The following is a 21318-nucleotide window of genomic DNA, read 5'->3' on the forward strand; positions in this document are numbered from 1 at the left end:
TGTTGTGTGTGCGTGTATACGGGTCTAGATGGTTTCTCTGTGGAGACTAGGATGGCCCCAAAGAGATTCAATTGCTCCTGCTTCCCAGTGTACATAACCCCACCACCAACCCTGCATCCACCATTTTGTGATGCAGGCAGGGGATTTTCCAGAGCTAGTGCTACATTCATTGTATTTAAGCTTCCAAAATGGATCTTTTTATGTGCTGACCCTCAGGCACTTTTGTTACAGCTACCAAAATCAGCCAGCGGTAGGAAATCTCCAGGCTGGTGGTGTGCACATTAGATAGATGTTAAGCTTCCCAACGCCCAAACCAAAGACTACAGCTAATCCAGTCAGCCTGTGTTTTGTTTGGGCGAGGTCACCAGCTGGTGGCACTTTTCCAAGGCTGGGAAAACCCATCAGGGCTTAGCAGGAAGGTGTGTCTTCCAAGGTGATCCTGGGAGCAATGGGTTTTTCCATCTGACAGAAGGTGAAGAATGTTCCCCACCACTTGCTCACAAACACCATGATGCCCTGCCCTAGGGAGCCACACCAAAGAACTCTATGTAGGGGGCTGAGAGATGGCTCAGTGGTTAAGAGCACTGATTGCTCTTCCAGAGGTCCTGAGTTCAATTCCCAGCAACCACACGGTGGCTCACAACCATCTGTAATGGGATCCGATGCCCTCTTCTGGTGTGTCTGAAGACAGCTACAGTGGACTCATAAGTACATTAAATAAACCTTAAAAAAAAAAGAACTCTATGTAGTAAAACCTTGAAGGACTACAAAAGGACTCAAGATGACACAAATATTTTAAATTGACTTCAGAACAGAATTCACCAAAGCTCTCAATTTTTAATATTGGACAACACTTACAGGTTAACGTCTGGTTTTTGGCTGTAGGGCACTATAGTCTAGGAGAACACTAGCAAACCCACCCAAGCAGCCAGTCATCAGAGGACAAGGGCCTGAATGGCCATAGGTCCCAGCAGGGCTTTTCCAGGGTGAGACTTTGTGCTCAGGTTTGTCAATGTGGACAGCCGGCATTACTCTTTAAGATGGACTCCTTTTCCCAATGCCATTCCAAGACAAAACCAACAGCTTAGAAATGACACCACAGGGTGGACTTTATTTCAAAGCTCACGAGGTGTTCACAATGATCACATGATCCACACGCGTGTCTCCCGTGTCACACCTCCACGGGACAGTGCACTGTGTGGTGATAGTTCACAGCCCTGCTTCGCATGCTGCTACGGTTCACTAGCTCTGCTGTACTCTTGACTCGGTAGTAATGAAAGCAAAATCACTCTACTGGACAGACTGAATTTTTGAAAGCCCTTATGCAAATCAGACTTAATCTCATTTATAAACAACCACAGCCACACACATGCGGAAATGAAGAGCAAAATGCAAAACAAAACAAAACAAAAAACCCTTGGCAAGAATAACTGCTTAAGATTCTGATCCCAGCGTGTGTGACCAAGCAGTGCAGTTCGTTTCCTCAGAAGACAATCCCACCTCCTCAGCGCATGAGCAGCAGTACTGTACAGAGCTCAGTGTGGGGCACAACTCCACAGGAACCTGTCACCAAAGTCATTCTCCTTTAGGGTCAGAGACTACAGACTCAAGCTTTTCCTTTTTTCCCCCTCATAATAATACACAAAATTTCTAGACAGTCTTAAAAAAAAAAAAAAAAAAAAGGAAAATATAAATAGACTCAGTCTGTTATACAGAATCACATACTATGGCAAACACATTTCACGAATTGGAGGAGGAAGCCAGCACTGAGCCTAGTCCAGGTCCATGTTGACAGAGCCCTTCTCATTAGGGTGGCATTCACCATTCTGATGTGGAGCTTCAGCACCAAGATTATTTTTGCCTTCTAAATCTTCTTTCTTGTCAATATTTGGGCCATTTGGAGTTCTCTCCAGTTTAGGTGACTCGATTTTTGGTTTGGGTTGAGTTACAACAGGTTCACAAACATTGTTCAATTCCTAAAAAAACAAAATTAGTTATCATTAAGATAACTGACATCGATCCAGTTAATTCAACGACTTCCTCACGCTCCCGACCCAGTGTTTTCCTACCCGATTATACTCTTCTAAAACCTGCATAAATAAATCACAATGACAATCCTAATCAACTGACTACCTCCTATGGCTTCTCGGGGACTTGCTAGGTAGCTATGTATGCTAATGTATCCCTGCTACATAAAACACAGGAGTCATGAACTCTACAACAAGGAAGGGACAATGACTCAAGACTGAGTTATTTCAAGATGACATATCTGTATTTGGAGGTTGGAACTTAAAAAGTGGCTGAGAAGGCCCGCTTCCCCTTGGTCTTCCTTGTTTGTGTGTTCAATTTCAGACAAAAAGCACTCACTTTTTGTCAAATGCCTGCCTGCCTGCTCTCCACAGCACAGTGTTGCTGGTCTCTATTCCACAGCGGGACAGACTGTGCACTCAATGTCTGTTTCTCTCAAAGGACAAACAACTGCTGGCACATACAGGATTCAAGGACACACTGCCAACCAACCAGGGCAGACGTAGTAGCTAGAACAGTTCTAAATGGTGATACTGAATTAAGGAAGGCAGTGCTGGTCCAGGGGAGGCACCAGTGTGCCAAGCTGAATGAGTGCAGTCGGTAGCTGGCACCGCACTCACCTTGACCTTCGCTCTGATTTCATGAGTTCGAACAACAGGGTCCTGATCAAGACTCCTTTTAGCCTGAGCATTCATGACATTATTCATCCACTCCATCATCTCATTAACAGACTTCTCAACCTTCTTCATTTCGGATTCATCAATGTGGTTGTATTTCTCATCCTGGACAGAAAATACACAAGACACTCTAGAGAATATTGACAGCTATATCTATCTACTCAGACCCACTCTCCCTAAGCTCAAGTCTACCCTGGTCCCAAACACAGACAGTTCCTCACTAAGCAACATTTATTCAGCAGAGATCCTAAGCCACATGTTGGCTAAGTCAGGTCACTCCCTGGGATGAGAGCAGCACCCACCTTGTCTCTGAAGTCCGCTGCAATCTTGGCATAGTGTTGCAGGCGCAGCCCCAGCTCCTCCAACACTTTCGGTCGTTCCTCAGCTTCTTGAAATCTGACTTTAACAGGAGTGCCCATTTTCTAAAACGGAATAGGAGTAAATTGCCAGACTTACACTTTAGTAAACATCTGTGGCTTGACATACAAGCTGTACTGTTTAGGGGAGAACAGGGCTTACCATCAGCTCTTCCAACTTGTCAATGTATGCCTGCTTAGCCTGGTCCTCCCCTTCCTCATACAGCCAATCTTCCGTCTCTGTGAGAAGCCTCAAGAACTTCTCATGTTCCTTTACAGAAATTACAACAATCAGTGGCAGTCTATTTTGGAGGTTCTTACCCTAGGCATGCATTTCTGCAGTGACCCAGGTAGTTCAGGGGAAGTCACTGGCTTCCCCTTCACATTAACTATAGTCCTGTGACGTCACTACAGACACTGGGATCATGGCTTCTGTCTTACACAATTTCAACACACTGCTTCTGACTCACAATGCTGTACCCAAGAAACCCAGCTCCAGGTCATCTATACATCCAATGCTTGGGTCACAGAGGAGCAATTGTGTCCCCACTCTCCAAAGCAACCATCTCAGTTATGCCAGGCACAGGTGGCAACCAAAGCCCAGTACAGCACAACTCGGGGGTCAGGTGGGGCTAGAGGGGTCCTAAGTCTAAGTCTAAGTCACCAGGTTGTTGTCTAGTAGGCCTTTTTCCACAGTTGCGCTTCTGGATGTACCCAGAGCTTCACATAAGGAAAGGATGGAGGGGACAGTGCTGCTGAGTGACACTGTAGTGGTGTCACACGGTGAGAGTAACAGACAGCTGCCTGACAACACCAGCACAAGGATCCCCATTTCTCTTTAGGTTCCCTATGTCACATGCCACAGACTCCAGAGCAGATGTTTCTGGTCTCCTGGCTGGTGACCACTGCTGGAGACATGCAGCACTCATGGCAGGTGAGCCTCTCCAGAGCCCTGCTCATTCAGTTCTCACCAGACTCTAGTGAGCACAGGCAGAGCAACTACTAAACCCTGCTAGCAGAGTCGGGTGTACCTGCTCACATATGAATTTCTCATATGGTCCACACAGCTTGTCCCTGAACTCATACACGCACTCCTCCACAGCGTTCTTAGCGTCGTTCCGCTCCTTCTCCAGCTTGTCCTGCATGATCATCTTGCCCTGTCAGGAAAGAGGTTAGTCAACCTTCAGAGATCCAAACTACACCTCAACAAGTGAAGATTATAGAAAGATCAGTTCACTCTATATCTCATAAAACTTTCTCTTCAAAACCTCATGGTCCTTAGACTTATATACACATGTGGACACTGCTTTCTTATACCATTAGGCCACCCCACATTTCATCACACTCAACGAGGACTTGGAATCACTTCAGAGGAACACAGCAATTCTCAGCCACACACGACATAACTCCCTATAAGGTACAGACCTCACATACAAAACCCAACCAACTCCACTGAATTAGGCAGACAGAGCCATCCTTTTGCCTCTATCTCTGAAATCATTTACAACTTAACACCCAGTAAGGAATTAGTCACTTATCCCTGCGGCATGCAGAAACAACCAAATTGAAATATGTAAGAAGAGCACTTACCTCTGTCTCAATATACATGTTAAGAAGGTCTCTCCCTAACTGCCACACCAAGTTGGCTTCTACAGGCAGCTCAACATTTACCATCTTTATTTTAGGTTTTTTGGCTTCTGGAGGCTGATCAACTTTCTTTTCATTTGCCTTAAGGGTTAAGAAAAAGAAAATATCTTAATGCTTAGAAAACAGAAACCTACCATATTTACTGATTTCTTTACTCTCGGACCCTCCCTCTCATGCTGGAACTATCTAACAGTGTCCACACCCACTGCCCGCCTTGGACCACGGCAGTAACTCAGTGTCATCTTTCTACATCAGCTTACCACCAACTTCTCTAGTCACATTAATCTTTGGCCTTTTCCAAATCCCTTTAAACTCAAAACTAAATTATCTCCTTTTCTAGTCTAGAATTTTAGAGCAACAACTCCACATAACCTCAGACCAACACTAGAGATGTCAGACTTTACTCAGGTCACGGGTGGTAGCTGCTCCAGTCAAGACAAGTGCTCTCAGGAGTGCCCGCCTGCCTCTACAAGGCTTATTACTCTGCTTCTTATGTGCAGAGGTAGTACCTGCCTTTCAGCCATTGGGACTTAGAAGACAGCCAGGTACAGTTGTCATGCCTGTCACCGCAGCACTCAGAAGTCTGCAGCTATGTGCTTGAGGCCACATAAAGAGATGAAAGGTCTTATGATAGTAAACAGGATGATATGGCAAGTGACAAGAGCATCCCCAATCCAGAAAGCTCTTAGATCTGAATCGGATGCTGGTATGAACCTGCCATATACAGAAAACGCCACAGCTGACTGCACGTCATGGGTAGGTCAGAGCTAAAACAAACACCCCAAAAAACACCACAGAAAACTGGCTTCAGGCTTCACAAGGAGTACAGAAAACATCCCAACCCTACAGTGTCATTGTGAATGTGACTATAAAAAAAAAAAAAAAAAACAAGAAAAAGGCACCAGCAAATACTTTCAATTTCAAGTTATATAAACACAAGGCTGGAGAGGGACCTCCTGTGGCCTGTAATTTCAACATCGTTGACGTCCCCTCAGATTCCTGTCACACTTCCTCTCCAACTGATACACAGCTGAGGAGCTCAGGTGCAGTTTAAGGATGAGCAAGGCGTGCAGCTCACCTCAGCAGGACTGCCTAGACTAGTGTGTCACGATGGGAAGACCTGTGACATCCCACCAATCCTTGCCTCTTGGAACCAGAGCTACAAGCTGCAGGGACTATGCAGTGACTGTGCTAAAGATCCAGACTGCAGAGTACTGTGCAGTCAGCCTACATCATGTCCTGAACCAGAGAAGAATAAACCTGCTGCCTAGCAAGACACGGGTGTGCAACTCGAACTCCAGGAACAAACCACCAATCCCTGACCAAACCACAGGCACAACGCGGCACTCAGTCCGAGGAGCGACCCTCCAGTGCTGGAGTGACCTTCCCTCACTGCATGAAGGTGTGTCCCGGCATTTCAGTGGCTGGCTGCTGTACCAGCAGAGATCAGTGCGGGCAGGACACTGGTACTGTCATTTCTAGGGCCCATCACCAGTTTTCTACTTGTAAACACTGGTCTTTCCTCACCTGGCCAGAAGATGAAGGCAGGCCAGGCGGCAGCCCTCAATGCATAAAGGCAACCTGAGACGGAGTGGGCATGGCCTCCCTGCTGACTGGTTCAGACTGGAATGTGGCTTTCTGTGTAATAAAGAGCCGACAGCCTAGAGCTGAGGCAAGAATTGAGGAAGCAGCACTCCTGGGGTGGGCAGCAGACAAAAGAAGGGAGTGGGAGGGAATGGAGTGGTAGGTAGGTAGTGGAAACCTAGTGGGGAGACAGGATGGCCACTGAGAAATGGACTGCCCCAGCAAAAGGCCGACAGCTTTAAACTATACAGAAGTCTCCATCCATAGCTTAATCATGCGACAAGCAGGATCCTCGAAAGCCCGGCAATATTCCAAGAAGTGTTTAACGGCAAAAACCCAATGTCATTTTCTAGAAAGGTACAAAAATTATCTGCAGAAGTCTGTAGACATTTCACCCTAAATCAAAGGGAATGCTGTTGAAATGTGAGGACCCATTTTCCAAATAAATACTATCACCATGTCTCTTTTCTAAGAAGAAAAAAATAAGTAAGTTTACGCTAAGGGCCACAAGATTAATCAGGACAGAGGAAAATAAAAACCTGGCAGAAAATCCATTCCAACCTCCAGCTTCCCTTCTGTAACTTGCCTGAGTGAAGGTAAGGTATTCTGAGAATTCGAGAGGAAGCCAGACTCTGAAGGACAGTTAATCATTTATACACAGTGTGCAGAGACTGAACGCTGACATACAGCTCAGGCTAGAAACCGGCTTCTCACTGGCAACCTTATCACCAGCTTTAAAGGTCTGATCACAAGATGGCATTTTATCAAGGCGCATAATAGTTTAATTTAGCTTCCAATACTAGAATAATCACTTGGGAATATAGATATTACCAGACCATTGAAATTCAAAATTGACAGATTTGAAAAAAGGAGAAAAAGTTTACCATACTCCTAAAGCCTGAGCATTAATTAATTATATCAATCAAGTCTTTAATTACTCTCGCAGCACTGGGATGCATCTTTCTGGAATCAGCAGGTACCTCTGTCCTTTAGAACACATCAAACCTTTGCTTTTTGCTCTTAGAGTGGAAGGTATTAAGAGAAGCTTTGAGCTCTAGAGGAGAGCACTGGTTTCCCTGCTAAGTTTGAACACTACTTCCAGCAGGTTTTTAGCTGAGTAACACACGTAGAAAACGAACAGAAAAAACCCTACAGCCCCATTTAAAAAAAAAAAAAAAAATCACTGGATCCCTCTTGAAAGCACAGGATTAAACCACCAACCATCACATACTGCAACACCATCTAATGCAATGAACTGGAAGAGTCACTCACTTTGTCAGCATCTGGGATTTTGTTTTCTTCTGAGGTAAGTTCAGGTGAAGGGGGAGACTGGGAGGTTTGTTGACCATCAGTTTGTACCTGGGGCTGTGTTCCAGCTTCACTGTTGTCTTGCTGGATATTTTTCTGAAATGAAAGCCCAGGCACAAAGGATGTAGAAAGCAGGTGTACTTGTATGAATTTAAAATTATAGGGCACCAAAGACAGTACTCTCAATTTCCAAAATCTTAACAGGTGGGCAGAAAAGGTACCAGATAAAAATAAGTACATGAAACTTTAGACATTTCAAACCTGTAAATAATTTATAAATGATAGTGTTATAGTTAGTTATATAAGACATGAGGGCTCTGGTGAGTGACAATCCAGAGCTCCCCTTGAAGAACCTTTCACCTAGCCCTGAGCAGACAGATGCTCACAAGCACAGGACACAGGCTTCTAGCCCAGGCTCTTTCCAAAACCAACTGTCTGAACCTTTGTGGTTATCACTCCAGAGTTACATACAGAGAATGACCACTGCTTAGTCATTTCACAGCTTCTCATTCCATGACTCAGCAATCTTACCTCAAAGGACCTCAGCACCAAGAATCAACAGTACCCACTAACAACCTTGCTTAAAAATACAGCTTAAAGACAAAAGGGAAAGGAAATGATCCCTGAAGGCTCTTGAGTAGCCCCCCAGTCCCCAGCAAATGTGTGCCTGCTATCACCTTTCTCCATGCTAGACAAGGAAGGCTGAACTAGTCTGAGATAACTACGTCCTGCCCACCCTTTAAGACTTCACACACATTTCCACCCACAGCTTCTAGATATAAAGCAGACACTGAGAGGCAAGGCGTTTCTCATACTGAAGGCTCTAGGACCTACAAGGATACAGCACTAGTCACCCTGTGAATGGTGTCCAGATGAGAGCAAACCTAAGGTTCATATGATGCTAAAGGTCCTTCAGTATTTGAGATCTGTGAACACCAACCCCTTACACCAGCACTGCCTTGCCTGCCTCTTGCTGTAAGCCATTCTCGCCTGCCCCCAGAAATCAACTGCAAGCCTAAGCTAAGGAAATAAGCAGCCACAACTCCACCATTACTGTGAGATTTCTCTTCTCGCCTCCCCCAACTCAGGAAATTATTTTAATAAAAACAAGTCCTGGAATGAACACCAGGGCCAATTTTGCTGTACACTGAAAAGGAAACAAAATCTACTTTCCTATTTCAATTGTTATAGCTGTTTTTAACCAGTCAACATCTGATCTAACATATATCCTTAAGAATGAAAAGACAAAAGCGACCTTATCTACTCTGCTCACATACTAGTTTCTTCTAACAGGATCATGCACCTGTCACAACACACAGAGTCCTTATATCCTGCCATCACAATCGGAAGGACTAATTATCATCACACAAAATTCTGACCAGTATTATGTAATTAAAAAAAACAAAAACAACAGCTACCTTCCTACAGCTTAGAATGAAGTCAATTCTACTTCTGAATGTGACAATTGCTCTAGCAACTTACATCCACATCCGCGCTTTCTGCTGGCCTCTGGTTTGGACATTCCATGTCTGCCTCGACAGAGGAGCCATCCCCCTCTTCAGTCGGGACCTTCTCCACCATGGAGGCCGTGGAGATGGTGAAAATGCCATGTGTGTTCACGCGCACTTTGACTTTCACTCTCGACTTTTCTCCATCTTTCTGTGCAGAAACATTCTGAACAACAAAACGGCCTAGAGCAAAAAGGAACTGCCAGTTTAGAGATGGACTTTTTATTTTTATAAAGATTGACGAGAAAATACAATGGCTAAGAAATCAAATGCGAAAGTGTCCCTCCAAAACTGTTTCCCTATCCCAACCAACTTCTCGTCCCCAGGCAACACCTGGGATTCTATTCACAAAAATGCACTCTTGTAGTAACATGAGCTGGGCAGACACTGGGGCAGGCTCTCCCATATCTCCAGGTGGATGAGCACATAGAACACAAGAAAATCTACCAAGCAGGGCAGTGGTGGTGCATGTCTTTAATCCCAGCCTCGGGAGGCAGAGGCAGGCGGATTTCTGAGTTCAAGGCCAGCCTGGTCTACAGAGTGAGTACCAGGACAGCCAGGGCGACACAGAGAAACCCTGTCTCAAAAAACTAAAAAAAGAAAAAAAAGAAAACCGAGGAGCAAATCTACAGAAGAAAGCAAGAACATGCTACGCTCGCAGTCTTTTAGGGACCACTGATCTTCTGACTGACTAATGGAAACTACTGATGTCATGTTTTAAACAGGGAACAGGAGCTGCAGCACACATCAGCACCTGCAGTGCTAGGGTAGCACTACAGCCTTGTAGAGCAATGACCAAGAACAGTCTGCATGCTGCTATCATCCAGTTTTCTAGAAACCTGCTTCTTAACCTGTGAGCCCAGACCCTTAGCAGGGGTTGCCTAACACCACTGAAAAACAGGGACATTTACAATTATTAACAGTAGCAAGTTTACAGTTATGAAGTAGCAAAATTACAGTTACAAAGTAGCAAAGAAATAATTTTATGGTGGGGGGGATCACCACAACATGACCATAACCAACTGTACTAAAGGGGCACAACCTTAGGACGGTTGAGAACCACTGCTCTGCAGTCACTGTTTGTGGCAAGTGCTTACTGTAGAGCCTAGTACCAAGCCACCCACCACTAAACCCTAAGCCATGAGGGCTGCTGACCTGGTTCAGCAGGTAAGGTGCTTGCTATCAGGTGTTCAATCCTTGAACCTTTTTCCTCTGTAGATGGAAATCTACCCAACTCCAATCCTGGGACCCACAGTGCAAGCAGAAAACCAACTTCCAAAAGTTGTCCTATGACATCTTTACAGCCACTCACATATTAATATTCTGAAAAGAGATACTTTGCCAGGCACGGCAGCACATGCCTTTAATAACAGCACTCAAAAATATATACCAAGCTCCAAGACATCCAGGACTCATGGATAGAACCTCTCCCACGTATGTATTTTGAAGCAGTTATATTCAAGAATGGCATAGATGTAAGCCTTATATTTTATATTTAAGGTGCTGTCTGCACATGCACATACAGATTTAATTCCTAGACCAGTCAAAGATGCTGGATGGCCTAGATCTTGGTTTCCTAGCAAATCACTAATTCAGAAGTAACTGCCATTTAAATGGTTCTCTATAGAAAGGACACTTGTGGGTCCAGGAATCCTCATGAGCATGGAACGTAAGCAGCTCACCTCTGTTCAGTGCTAGCTAGACAATACAGAGTCCAACAGAACTTGCCATAGTCGACAATCTCTCCAGCTGTTCTACCACGTCACTGTGCAATGTCTAAAAGCACTATATGATAGGCCAGAACACATTAGTTTTTAGTTAAAAAAACATGGCTGGCTAGACTAGAGTCCGTCAAATGCTTTCTCTGTGAGGTGAATAAGGGCAACTCTTAGAGGCCTGGTGCTATCAGGAGCTTTCCCAGTCTAAAAAATACAAAGTTCCTAAAACTAAAGCAGATGGCACAATGGCACCTGAAGAGATGCCCTTTCAAGAGGTCGTAGTACAGAAGGTCTGGGAAGTGCCACCCCGCTGTTGGGAGCCAAGCTTCCTTCCAATCTGAAGTAACACCCTTGACAACAATGCTTAGAGCTTGGAGGTCTGTGTGGATGGCCGTACTCTGCAAACAGTCTGCCCCACACAACAGCAAAGCAAGGCTCCAGGTCAGTGTCCTACAACAAAGACAGGACTCCTCACCACATCACTACACACAGGAAACAACTGTCGGCTTCTACAGTGGACCGTGAGCTGCAACTCTAACTCCAAAAGCAGACACACACCGTGGGCTTGCTTACCAATTTTTGCTTCTGGATACGGAACACCTTGTGGGTCAGAATAGAAAGCTTCTAGTTCAAAGGGCCCCCTTCTCAGGAAGGTGAGCACTTTGGAGAAAGGAGCAGCGTGGTTCCGACTGAACACCTCGTGAACACTAAGAGGAAGGAAGTAAAGAAATTCAAGCGCTCAAACTTTATGATAAAGACAAACTCCACTATCTTACTAATTCTACCCCACCACTCAGTGACCAAACCAAAGAAAGGTGGCAAGGAATGTGGACGCTGTCTGCAGCTACATACCCTTCAGTTTCTTCCGAGTCGTGGTTCCACACCAGAGATATTGGAAAAGGAACTGCATCGGTGACCGAGAACTCTCTAACTTTAAATGCCGGAGAAAGAATCGCACACTTGAAAAGACAGAATTTTTAAAGGTTAAAAATATGAGCCCAAAATTATTTCCATCTATCTCTTACCATGAGTTACACTAGGATGGGCAAACTTAACTGCTTGAAGCATGTCTCTATGCTTCGTAAAGAATGTAAACATTATGCTAATCCCCAGCCACAAAGTCAAATCCTGAATCCTAGGCAAGCAATTCCTATCTCCAAGCCTCCTAGGCTGAGAGTACAGGTTTTCCCAGCATTGCATGGTGGCATTGCAGCTACAAGCTGACTGTTGTGCACACTGGGGGGGGGAAGCTCGGCTTTACTGAGTTCCCATGTCAAAGAATAAAAAAGGGCGAAAGTCAACACATTGCACTTGTAAGTGAAAAGCCGTGGCAAGTCACAGTTGGGACAGGACACACCAGACGGACTAAATAGAAAGCACACAAACCCAAGGAGGGTCAGTGGTGTCCTTCAAACACAGGTCAACACTCAGCTTCACCTCTTAGAAACCCATGAACTTCCAACGTCCTGGGAGCCAGAGATAAGGATTCCACTATGAAGGAAAAAGAACAAAAAGCCCTTCCCGTAGAGACTACCTTGGGAAGGAGGTGGTTCTGGCAAACGGGGTCACACACTGTAAGTGTACCCTACACACCCCACCCTGTGACAGTGTCTTAAAGAAGCCCCCTGTTTGTACAATTAACAAACATTAATGAACCCAAAGCCAGGCTAGGCTGTGACGAGACACTGGGCAGTGCTGCCCACTCTCTTCTTCTGTGGCACCCACGGCAAGCCTCTGAAGACCTCTGCTCACACAATCTCACATTCCTTATAAACAACTGTTAAGTAGGTCATCATAGCTCAAACATGGCTGACAGAATCATCCATTGCAATGATGCAACCGTATCTGTCTGCGGTATCGTACATGTAAATAGCATTGTCTGTTCACTAACAACACCTACATTAGGTGCGTCTGCTCCAACAACTGCCTAGCTCCTGTACTGCGGTCATCTGAGAAGCAGGTTAAACATTCATTTGGAGTAGGCAGAGTATCTATTCTCTAAAACCATTTGTTAACTGATACTTTTAACCTACACACACACCCTCGCTCAAATCAATTCTTTAGCATTATAATTCCCTCCTATGCTTGAAAGTGTTCCCACCACCTCACAGATGCTTTCTGCCCTCATGTGGCACTATCAGCTCGGTAGTCTTGTTCACCTGCTATTTCCTGTACCTTCTGGTCTCTCCCGTCTTCCAGGATTTACCTAAAAGTAGCTTCCTTTGGAACATAAGCAGGAGTAGGGTGCCTGTGTACAAGCCCCAGGGTGACAGGGTGAGGGACGGTGGGAACTCACACACCTGCAGTGCACACCCTCTGGCCACGGCTTCGTCTGCATTGAGTGTGGTGCTGACATCTTTTCCAAAGAACTTGGCAATTCTCTCTTTCACAGCTGGGATTCTTGTGGCGCCTCCGACTATCTCAATGGCACTCACATCTTCAGCCTTGAGCTGAGTTTGTGCCATCAATGAGTGAAGGGGGACCTCTATTTTTTTCAGGAGTTCAGCACACAATTCTTCAAACTGTGACCTGAGTAAACAGAAGGGGCAGGCACATCATGAACCATTCCTAGGACAGCTACCTCACGTCAGGATTACTGTATTATGTTCTACAAAGGCACTTGCTGCCAAGCCTGACAACTGAATGAAGAAAACAGTCCTCCTAGTTGTCCCATGAGCCCCACATGTGTGCCATGGTAAGGATGCACACGCACATTTTAAAAAGCACTCTCCTTAGAAGTGCCCCTCAGTACCAAGTGGTAAACAGCCATGGCCACAGCCATAATCCTGAAGTCACCTGGCCACAAAGAACGAAGGGTTAAATGAATGTTCGACTTCCATCCATTTCACGAGTAGATCTCGAGATACAGATACCTGTTCATCTTTCCAGAGACATCCTTGTCATTCATAAAGCACTCGATGTTCAGCGGCAGGTCTGTGCTGTTAGAACTCATGAGCTTTTTTAACTTTTCACACTCCTGATGGAGACGAAGGAGGGCTCGAATTTTAGATTTTGCATCCAATTTGTACTTGGTTTTAAATTCAGCACAAAAATGTTCCACTAGCTTCTCATCAAAGTTCTTTCCTCCTAAGAAGGGATCAAAAGCTGTGCCTAGAACCTAAGGTTGGTTAAAGAACAAGAGAGAAGACCAGGTTATTTTCCATCATGTTTTCACTAGAATCTTGGCTACTCCTATTCAAAAGGCTAACATGCTCACAGCTTCTATTTAAATCCAAGCCAGAAGGGACTAACTAAAGGAATGCCAACCTCTTTAAATCTCTTACAGTATTTTCCACTCTTACTGTCTACACTGAAGGGAACCTTAAACTCAACAAACGCCCTTCAGGGTGTGCTAAGAGGACACACTACTACTTTTTTTTTTTTTTTTTAAAAGATTTTATTTATTTATTATATGCAGGTACACTGTAGCTGTCTTCAGACACTCCAGAAGAAGGCGTCAGATCTTGTTACGGATGGTCATGAGCCACCATGTGGTTGCTGGGATTTTAACTCCAGACCTTCGGAAGAGCAGTCGGGTGTTCTTACCCACTGAGCCATCTCACCAGCCCGACACACTACTTCTATGCAGTGTTTCACACAACTCTTCTCTAGTTTGGGCCATTTTAACCTTACCTTCAGTTTTCCTTTGTTAAAAGCACAGGCAGACACTTGGAAAGATGAGTGTCCCATGTCAACAAACACCACGACTCTCGGCTTCTCCTCTGCATTCGGGAGATCTTGCTTATAAATTCCATAATTCAAAGCAACTACGAGGAAAGCAAAACCAAGTCGTCAGTCATTTTCCTGGGAATTTCTTGTCACAGGAAGACCCTTTGCATCTCCCAACAAACCAGTGACTATACTCTTCTTGACTTTTGGATAAAAGTCACAAACGGTAACAGACTCGATACAACACCTAGTTCTAAGCACAACCTGCTAAGAGACTGCTTATCCACAAACTCAAGTTTTTCTCCACTGTAAAAGCGCTATCAGTAAAAGGAACCTCTATTGAGCACCGGCAAACACTGTTCCTTACCAGCCGTCATGTCATTCATGAGCCGCAAGCAGTTCAAGCCCACAATCTGCGCAGCATCCAGCACAGACCTTCGCTCAGCATCTGTGAAGAAGGACGGGACCTGCAAAGATGAAAGTTCACTCTCTAAACATAGCGCTCGCTTCCAACTGCTTCACAAACAATCTTAATAAATTCCCCAAAAGTGACTGCCAGCCCCCAAACAGAGACTTAGACTTGGTTTCTAGCAATTTCCTTGACTTTCAGAGCTGCCTTTTTGAGAAAATTATTAAATAATAACAACAATTCCCAAAGCACTGGTTTTCAACTGAGGGAAGAAGAGTTCTTTCACGGTGAAAAGCTCAAGGATGCCAATTTCTGGTATTAGAGCAGCCAACTGCCATGGAGAGAGAACCCAGCCACCCTGTGTTTCTGAAAACACAGGGTGGCTGGGTTCTTTGTACCTTTTACCTAAACTTACCACTCCAGCTTACTTTGAAATGCTTCAGAATATTCAGTTTAAGAGCACCCTGTTAAGGGAGGGTAGGTGCATACACAGTACTGAATAAATACAGGCACGCTGAGAGCAAGCACACCGCCTAGCTAGGACCTACTTACTGAGATGACGCAGTCTGTCACTGGCTTCTTGAGGTTGTTTTCTGCAGTTTCCTTTAGCTTAGTCAGCAGCATGGCTGTTATCTGCTCCACACTGAAGAGATGTTCTTCATCCATGTACATGACCTACAATGAGGTGGGAATGTTTAAATACTGTAACACTTCAGCAAAAGGTTAATATGAACTTCCAACTATTAGCATATACCCTGCTCCACAAAATTTGTTTGGAAAGAAAAGAGGAACTAAAAACAGAAACAGAAGAAAGGAGGAAGAACTTTTCCCTAGAGATGAGAAGAAGGAAAGCGGGCTGGTGAGATGGCTCAGTGGGTAAGAGCACCCGACTGCTCTTCCAAAGGTGCAGAGTTCAAATCCCAGCAACCACATGGTGGCTCACAACCATCCTTAACAAGATCTGACTCCCTCTTCTGGAGTGTCTGAAGACAGCTACAGTGTACTTACATATAATAAATAAATAAATCTTTAAAGAAAAGAAGGAAAGCTAGGGTTGAGTCACCAAGACATCTGTTGACCAGACAACTGCTCTTAGCTGGATGTCTGGTTGTTGCTCTACAGCTTGGTGCAGGCTGCCAAAGGGCTGTCTGGCCACTTCGGAGACATCATTACTTAGATTTTGAATACTAAAGCAACCAAGAAACAGATTAATCTACAGAAACGCATTACCAGTGGAGCACTTCTCAGAAAACAGCTTATATTAACTATACTTTAAAAGGAGTCAAATGAAAGGGAAAAGACCCCAGTGTATCCCATTAATTTGGGCTAAAATTCTACGATGTGAGCACTGCCCTCTACAGATGGCTCAGAGCCTGGGGATCAGCGGTATTACCTTTATTCCCACACCACCATTCTTCATTGGTACCAAATCATAGCTCAGGTTCTCCTTTTCCTTCTGAATGAAGGGGTCACTGAATGCTCTGCCATGAAATCTCTTAAAGCTAGAGACTGTATTGTTTGCATGAGTGATTTGCTGCAAAAAAAAAAAAAAATGTAAATTTTAAACGTTTTTCTGATTTCGTCATCTCCAGTACCTACAGCAATGACAGTCATTTTTGCAACTGAAGCCGTCTCTGGAAGAGGTATACCTAACGTCCCCTCAGTCCTCGATTTTCCATGAATGGATACTCCTACTGTACTTTCTTCTATGGAAAATGCCACAAGGAAAGGCAATGGTGTCATCAGACTTTGGGGCAGATCTCAAAATCTGCAAGATAAAGGAAAAGACGGCGCAACTGTCTCCAAAACTCTGCAGCAACTGTACTGTTGTATCCCATCTTCTCCCCAATAAACATAAGCTCAACATTCCAACTCCAGTGAACCTTGGAGCACTGTCAGGATGGGGACTTTGTGTGTCTCTTCTTAAGCCATGCTGGGGGTAGAGGAGGTGAGGATAATAATTATAAGTTTCTGAATGACTTATTTTTTGGAGAGGGCGGCACACGGATCTTATAATCACTGAACTCACACACCCCTCTAACATTGCTGGGCACGCTCGTTAAAGGATGTACTTCAGCAACATGTTCCCCGGAATGTGGTTGTGTTCTCAGGTACACACAGTAACATGGGGCATAAAATTCAGGAAACTAGATGGAAATAAGCCAAGCTGCTCTGAGACGGTGTTCTCTTAATCTACCTCTGGGTCACAGCTCTAGAGTAAACAAGTCCCACTTCAGGGTACATTCACTCACAGGTAGGCTCCTCACTAACACCGAACATTAGAGGTTAGACTTCTGAAGCCATTTAAACTTGGCAGCACCTGGAGACTACTACTACTGGTATCTTCTAGAGCTCAGCAGGGTGCCAGGTAGGCTCATGATAACCTTCTAAAACCGACAGGAGTCAGACAAGCAAACTAACGAAAACAACTGTGAAGACGATTTGCTGGAAACGATCTCTCCCACTACCACTTGGGTCCCAGGGCTGGAACTGTTGTTCAAGTCATGCTTGCCAACAAGTCCCTCTACAAGGAACCTCAGCCTCACTAGCCTTTGAGAAACTACAAATGGGAAAAAAAGAAATCAAACGTCTTGAGAACCCCCCTCCCCCAATCTACCTACCTACCGATCTAATTTTTAAATTTAGGCCTAATACCCACAAGTAAAGTTGCCACTAAAAACCTATGAAACAGAAACGAGAGAAAGGAACAAGACGGGGTGGTGAGGTATCACCCAACAGACGTAAATTTTAAAGATTTCCTTATTTTGATTTTGAAGGTGCGCAGATGCATGTCTGCATGCAGGTGTGTGCTTGGTTCCCATGAAGGAGGCCGGAGCGAGTGTTAAGAACTGAGTTACAGCCAGCTGTGAGCCACCAAGTAAGAACCAGGAACCAACCCTGAAAGAGCAACAAGTGCTCTTAGTGGCTGAGCCATCATCTCACAAGCTCCAAGCCATGTTTTTAAAACTTAAAACTAGATTAAGCTCCAGTACATCATTCTGCCCTGCTTCCAGGATTTTTCCTTTAAGACAGATGAACGAACATACCTGGTTTTTGGCTGCAACTCCAATTGTTCTGTTTTTTGGTCCAAATGATATGACTGACCTAAAAGTAATATAAAACAAACGTCTCACACACGTCAAAAAAAAGCCCACATGCGGCCGTTTCTAAGGTGACAAGAGGAAATTCTCACATAACTGAAGTACAGTCCTGCAGTTTACAGCTTTCACCAGATACTCAAACCCAAGTCCGGCAGGTATTTCTATTTAAAATCACACCTCTGACAGTTCAGCCCAAGTATTAGCCCTGCTCACACACATAAGAAATATCTGCTAGTCTGCGTGCAGCCCAATACCTGGGCTGCTAATACAGTGTCACTAGGTCACAAAGGATAGGGAACTTGGCATTATGCACAACCAAAAGTAAACAGAACTCTACCTGTCATCAGCCTCCTACAATCCTAAAATGTCACTGCACACTTACTTCTGTCCTGATACATCATCTGCTTTCAAGTTTTTATGTAACCCTAAGAGGCCTATGGTATGCCGGTGGAGTTTAAAGGAAATGGATGAGGTAGGTTGCCATCTGGAAGATTCTCTGTAAGGTCAAATAAAGATGACAGAGAAACAAAGTTACTGCTGACTGGAGTACAAATGCTGAGGAGCCCTCATACTGCACCTGCTTTGACAAGATGAAGAGCAAAGGCTTTCTCAGAGGAAAGGGGATACATAGAACCAGAACAGAGACAAGATGGGGAGTGTGGAGGAGGCTGTGAGTAAGGCTTTGGACTAGAGAGTAATCCACAGGGCGAGCGTTAGTAATCCAAATCTAATTTGGGTTCAGTTCCTCCTACATGGGTGACCAAGATGAGTAAACTGGCACTCTACTGAGGACATTCAAGTTTGCTGTAACAGAAACAGCTTGGACCTAGATGCTCTAAGCAGGTACTCTTGTAAGGTTCAATCTATAGGCCCCATGATTCTGAGCTCAGAGAGACTAGACACTTGTACGACTGCATCGTCTCATTTTCCATGCCAATCAATCAGCTGTAATAGGAATCAGTAGCCAACTCCATTTTCAACCGCATAGTTTGACCAAGGGTAATAAAAAAACTCAGTCAAAAATTCTGGTCAACAACACAGAGACCCAAGAAGCTCTCCCTATTCTCCTCTACACACCTTTTGTTTCTTTTTAGGCAGAAAAAGGAGCGGGATATGAAAGGCTGGCAGCCTTCCTACTAATTGCTGATTCACAGAGCACCATGGCTCTGTAGAGAGAAAGAGAGCGAGCCCTGCTTAGAGAGTAAGTTCCGAGCAAGGCTTACTTCCTCCTATCCACTCATAAATGTTCCTCTAATAAGGTCGGAATGATTTTATCTTCGGTTCGATGTTTAACATTTATTATCTTGGACTTTGCACATGGGAGAAAAAAAAAAGCCCTATAATGATTGCCTTAAAAAGCATGCAGCGGTTGTCAGTGAACGCACACGCAGGTCTAACTGCCTCTAATATGTAAGCTTCAGAAACTAACCCCCTCAAAAAGTTGCTTTTTACCATGCTTCCGTTTACCCACCCACGTTGCTTTAGAATATTTAATTCCGAAGCAAAAAATCCATCTTTCCCACTGAGGTTTTTGCACAGCAGCGTGTTAGCAACAACAATGTTAAATTTGTACTGCTTACTCTACACAGTGCTTAAAAATAAACAAACTCTGGGTCTGGATACTCTCACGGACGTCTTTCACAATGAGCTTTTAAAAAGAACGCTTCTAAAAAGCGATCCAGGGCACTAAGGCAGCATTAACAAATCGGGAGTAGATTAGACGCAGAGGCGGAGGATTGATTCCTCCACCATAGCGTGTTTCTGTGGTCGCTAACAACAGTCCACTCGCTCCCCAGGCAAGCAGCAGCGCACAGGCTCTGGAACCTTCTAGGTCATTTGGAGATTTCACCATGCGGAGGAAAAGGCTCAGTAGCCCAGGCTCCGCGGAGATCCTAGCTGAGGTGGGAGCCGGCGCCAGCTTGAAGAAGCTGAGTGGGGAGTCGGGGGCGAGCCTGGAAGGCCAGCGGGACCAGGTGGTCGCCGGGTGTCACGGTTCCCGGAATCCCCGGACCACCCGGATCTCCCTCGGGAAGCGGCGAGCTCGAGCCCTCCCCGGCCACCCAGGCTCCTACTTACGGGGTGCAGCGGTCGCTGAACTCGTTGGCGATGGTCTCGATGCCCCCGGCCCGCGCCACCGCAATGTAGCAGCTCTGTGAGCCCACGTCTAGCCCAACCACCGACATGGCTGGCCCGGTCCGACTCCGCCTCGGGTCCGCTGCGTGCTCGTCCTGCTCCCGACCGGTCGGGAAGATGCCTCGGGCTTACCCTGCAAGACTGCGCTCAGTCTCTGCCACCGCTCTCCGCCGCCTGCCGCTCGCCTCTCTCACGCAGCCGCCGCCGCCGCCGCTCAGCGACCAATCCAAAAGGGGAGGTCCCAATCGCTCAGCCTTATGTAGCCTACTGAGGAGAACTTTCCAGAATCTGCGGCATTTTACTCACCGGCGCCTCCACGTGCCACTTCCGCTTCCTTCTTCTCGAGCCTTCGAGAAAGATTCTACCCAATGGACTGCTGGTCCCTCCGCGGGCGACCTGAGTTGCCATGGTGACAGGGCAGCTGCTCGGGCGCCATTGGCTGAAACTGACCGAGCTTGCCCGGCCTCCATCCCGCCCTCCCCAGCCTGGGGGCAGGTTGCGTTCCATTTGACCCCGGTGAATAACGGGTCGGGAACTTCTATCAAGGCTTAAGAAGTGACTCCGGGTGGCAGTGTCCGGCTCCCGACGCCGAGGAACTACTGAACGGGCGGAGAAAGAAGCCACGACTCCGGGGCCCCAGGCCCCTCCGGTCACCGATTTGGTGTTGGCAGAGAGCATGTCGGGAAGCGTAGTCTGGCCGGGAGACGCTAGCGCCTTGCATGCCGGGAAACGCAGTCCAGTGGTGAGGCCTCGATGCTTTGCATGCTGGGATATGTAGTCCAGCCCGTGGTGCGTGCCATGATCCCGCTTTGTCTTAAGGGCTCAGAAAAAGAGGCCCAGCTGGTTGCTGCCAATTCGCGCTCTTTCTCTGGTGTATGCTTTGTTCTGTGTTACATTCTTGCCTGTTTTTTCAACAGCGAATGGATTGCGATTTAGGGACCGCAAACGCGGTTTGTATTTTGTAGACTTTTGTCCACTGGCAAGATTGTTGCAGAGTAAAACACCAGAGGGGTTTTCTTTTTTTTTTTTTTTTCAGTGCTTTTTTTTTTTTTTTTTTTTTTTTTTTTTATTTGAGATTGCTGAAGGTCTACATGATGAGAAAACAAAACAAAACAAAAAACAGATGCAGGGAATGTGTAGAGGTGGGTTATTTAGTGACTGAGCTCTTTCTTGATCCTGG

At 45.6% G+C, this 21318-nt stretch overlaps 1 protein-coding gene across 1 annotated transcript; it reads right to left on the reverse strand.

The window, feature by feature from the left end:
* Positions 1-1084: 1084 nt before the first annotated feature.
* Positions 1085-20440, reverse strand: Hsph1 (heat shock protein family H (Hsp110) member 1). The gene is made up of 18 exons (XM_021222537.1): positions 20082-20440; positions 17952-18009; positions 16298-16438; positions 15457-15579; positions 14863-14962; positions 14460-14593; positions 13700-13944; positions 13127-13355; positions 11679-11785; positions 11400-11533; positions 9083-9291; positions 7565-7696; positions 4652-4789; positions 4093-4218; positions 3225-3332; positions 3008-3127; positions 2649-2810; positions 1085-1976 (listed from the first exon to the last, which is right to left on the reverse strand). The coding sequence occupies exons 1-18, from the start codon at positions 20186-20188 to the stop codon at positions 1773-1775; spliced, it is 2577 nt and encodes an 858-aa protein (XP_021078196.1). The 5' UTR covers positions 20189-20440; the 3' UTR covers positions 1085-1772.
* Positions 20441-21318: the final 878 nt, after the last annotated feature.

Source organism: Mus pahari, chromosome 23 (genome assembly GCF_900095145.1).
Source record: "Mus pahari chromosome 23, PAHARI_EIJ_v1.1, whole genome shotgun sequence".
Taxonomy (NCBI): domain Eukaryota; kingdom Metazoa; phylum Chordata; class Mammalia; order Rodentia; family Muridae; genus Mus; species Mus pahari.

Excerpts from the sequence above, each read along its gene's own strand:
- Hsph1 (XM_021222537.1), bottom strand. The coding sequence starts at position 20,188 with ATGTCGGTGGTTGGGCTAGACGTGGGCTCACAGAGCTGCTACATTGCG. Across the intron at positions 11,534-11,678 it reads GACTCGGAAGAAACTGAAGG|TGTTCACGAGGTGTTCAGTC; the intron begins GTATGTAGCTGC and ends CCTTCCTCTTAG. Across the intron at positions 7,697-9,082 it reads CAGAAAGCGCGGATGTGGAT|AAAAATATCCAGCAAGACAA; the intron begins GTAAGTTGCTAG and ends CTTTCATTTCAG.